The sequence below is a fragment of the Dendrobium catenatum genome, unplaced genomic scaffold (genome assembly GCF_001605985.2).
Source record: "Dendrobium catenatum unplaced genomic scaffold, ASM160598v2 fragScaff_scaffold_1553, whole genome shotgun sequence".
NCBI classification, from domain to species: Eukaryota; Viridiplantae; Streptophyta; class Magnoliopsida; order Asparagales; family Orchidaceae; genus Dendrobium; species Dendrobium catenatum.
Genome location: NW_021320015.1, coordinates 548850 through 552397, shown reverse-complemented (window position 1 = coordinate 552397; position 3548 = coordinate 548850). Strand labels below are relative to the sequence as shown.

The following is a 3548-nucleotide window of genomic DNA, read 5'->3' as shown; positions in this document are numbered from 1 at the left end:
AAGCACGCAGTATGATACATTTATAAAAAAAAAAGCCAAAAGGAAGGACTCTTCCAATATTATTTATTTGAATTGCAGGCGAAATTCAAAATTAGGCCGATGATTACTATGATAGTTTTCTTTTCCTTGACAACGCCGGTTGGAATAGCTGTTGGCATTGGAATCTCATCAGTTTACCACGAGAACAGCCCAAAAGCTCTCATTGTTGAAGGCATACTGAATTCCGGAGCTGCTGGGATTTTGATTTACATGGCTCTCGTTGGAGGCAAAATTCAAAATTAGGCCGATGATTACTATGATAGTTTTCTTTTCCTTGACAACGCCGGTTGGAATAGCTGTTGGCATTGGAATCTCATCAGTTTACCACGAGAACAGCCCAAAAGCTCTCATTGTTGAAGGCATACTGAATTCCGGAGCTGCTGGGATTTTGATTTACATGGCTCTCGTTGATCTTCTTGCTGAAGATTTCATGAACCCTAAGATCCAGTCAAATACAACCCTGCTAATCATGACAAATATTGCCTTACTAGTTGGTGCTGGCTGCATGTCCCTTTTAGCCAAATGGGCTTAAATTACTGCATAGTACCGAAATTGGTGGAAAACTTTTGCTTCTCATAAAGTTTTTTACTTCTTTTGTAATGATTTTTCAGTAATTTAGGTATTGTTTGGGGAGAGATTATTTTGTGTGGACGTCGAACGCAATTCACCATCCGGAGATCAATCAGAATGCGCCACATCAGTGATATTGAGCTCAGTACTGAGCAGTACTTAGCCGCGATATCGAGCATCACTTAGCCGGGTACCGAGCAGGAGGCGACATGGCGCTTCTAGTTGGTCTTCAGACGGCGTTCGACGTCCGCACATAATAATTTCACTTGTTTGGAATGACTTTTTTATTGTTTTTTAAAATAAAATTTTAAATTTTAAGAAGCAATAAAAAAGTAGTCCCAAACGTAACAATGTTGGGGTTGTTTTATGTGAATGTTATGATGATGCTATGTTTTGTTAAGTTGAATGAAATAAAAGCATTTTAGCTGCATATATATTAATATTAAGTTTTTTTTAAAGGTTATTTCGTATGGTAATGAAAGCATAATGAAGATCATTATAATAAGAATAATAAAATGCTAGGAGAATTATAAGAAAAGAATATAAGGGGGTTTACTTTGATTGGTATGATCCACCTATATCCATGATCATTCACAAAGATAAATATCCACAAATTAAGAAATAAAAATACGTACAAATATTTGTCTCACTTATATCTCTTTATTATTTTTTCCTCCCTCTTTATATTTTCCCCTCTAAATAAGAACATCATTTTTTACGCCATATATGTTCACTGAAGATAAAAAATATGTTGTCTCATATGTCTAACCATCTTGTTGATCCCTATCTCTATTGAAAAAACCTCTATTGGGATTCTTAGAGGATAAAAACTTATTGCTTTTCACCACATCAAATAAATACGAGCCACCTTATTTATGATAGAACAACCTAAAGGGACAAAAATAGTAAATATACAAATTAACATAAAATTGTATCAAATACTAATAATTTCCACATTGGTCTAATTTCATAAAATAAATGGTGAGAAGGAGAAATTTTTCGTTTCTAGAAGATACAAATTATCAATCTTGCAATTTATAAACATGTTCCTAAACTTAGAGACCTAAAGATACCCATTAACACCTTTGATGGGTAATTCAAAATAATTAATTGAATTGAGAAGAATGATTCTCTTTGTAGCTTGATTTCTTACCATTAGTAGAAGGTATTCAGGACAATAATAATAATAATGCCAACATCAAAACAAATATTAGTATAATTGCCTAGCATAATAATATTGATCTTTTTTGGACATTTTTTTCTTCCACAAGATATGAAATATCAATCTTGAAGTTTTTAAACATGTTCTTGTTGAGAGGAGGATGATATGATTTTACAATTGCTAGAAGGGAATTCAGAAATATTCAGGAGTAAAGTTATAAGGATTAAATTAGATATCAATAGTTTTCTGTTAAAGCCGACTATAATTCAATCTTTGGATTTTTTTAAGAATTACATCAATTTAGTAGAAAGGAAAAAAGCTTTTGCTTTTTTTCTGTTTGTTGCATGGTTTATTAACTTTGGAGGGAAAGGAATAATCGTAGATTCGGGAATGTGTCGATCAACCTCTCTTCCCTTCTCACTCTTATTAGATACGCCCTTATGCAAAAATTTAAAAAATGGAGGAATTTTGATGAGCTCAAGAGGGGTTTTGCCATTCTTAAAGATGCTTAAAACTGGCAATTTTTTGCTGATGGTTCGCTGCATGTTCAGGTTGCTGGATAGGATTTTGTCATGCTAGTGCTAATTGTTGGGTTGACTGTTTTATACCTTATGTTGGCCAGGTCTCATTGTTTTGGATTGTGGTTCTTTGATTCTGTTTTGGGGATTTTGCGTCTGTTTTTGGTTCAGGTGATGATGAAAGAGTCCAGCTACGTTTTTTGGGTTTTCTTGCGATGGCCTTTTGCTGGTTGTATTCATGTGGCTGAAAGAGTTCTGGACGGTTTGTGCCTTCAGGTATGGCCCCTGTGCTTACCGTTATTCATCACATGGCAGACCTAGGGTAATTTGGGCACTTCTTCTTAGCTGATTGGTGCGATTGTTCTCCGTCCCAACTCATTATGATGGTTTTTTGGCAATGGCTCTATCGTGAGCCTTTTTGGATTGTTTTTGTAGTCCTTAGACGCATGTGGCTTATCTTTTTTTTTTGGTTCTTCACATCTTTTTTCTTCTTCTCCCCTTTGTTATTTTGATCTTTCTACTTTTGTAATTTTTTATTATTAATATACGGGCAAAACTTCAAGTTTTAAAAAAATAAAAAGAAAAAGAAAATGAAAATGTAACCACATGGAAGATATGACGTTGGAATATGTGTGTGTGGTTGGCATTCTTACAAAATTTTAATATAAAATTATTTTACAAAACTAAATAGTGAAACTTTAAATTATTGCTCCTCATCTTCCAAAGTCATATTAATTGAATTGACTACTCGACTCCTCATCTTCCAGCACAAATATCTACAAATACATATTTTTTTTCTTTTATTTTCATCCCGAAAGTCTCTTCCTTTACGTCATGGCAACACTCTGTCGACATTCTCTCTACATCATTGGTTGAGACGACTTGCGGTCAATGAACCGAGGCCATTTAGAAGTTTTTTTTTAATAATTAAATTTTGTTGACTTACAATAAATTACAGTTCATACGCAATCTTACATCTGAGCAAATAAACAAAGGAGAGTAGCTCGTAGCACGGTAGCAGTCAGGCATAAACGAATGAAGAAAGCATCTCGGAAGATAGAAAATCTGTATATCAAGTTTCTGATGGGAATTGGAGAAATTATTTTGTACGGAGATTGGGCGAAGAATGTCGTCTGGAGACCAATAAGAATGAGTCATGTCAGCCGTACCGAGCATAGGAGTGACATAGCGCATTCTGATTGGCCTCCGAATGACATTCGGCATCAGCTCAAAAATAATTAATCTCGGAATATAGCGCC

At 34.6% G+C, this 3548-nt stretch overlaps 1 protein-coding gene across 1 annotated transcript in view; it reads left to right on the top strand.

Moving 5' to 3' along the window:
- Nucleotides 1–1049, top strand: part of LOC110101247 (zinc transporter 8) — a 4070-nt gene extending 3021 nt beyond the window's left edge. The window contains exon 2 of the mRNA XM_028700539.1: nt 249–1049. Coding sequence (XP_028556372.1) covers nt 249–571 — 323 coding nt within the window. The 3' untranslated portion in view covers nt 572–1049. The remainder of the gene's footprint in view (nt 1–248) is intronic.
- The last annotated feature ends 2499 nt before the right edge of the window (nt 1050–3548 follow it).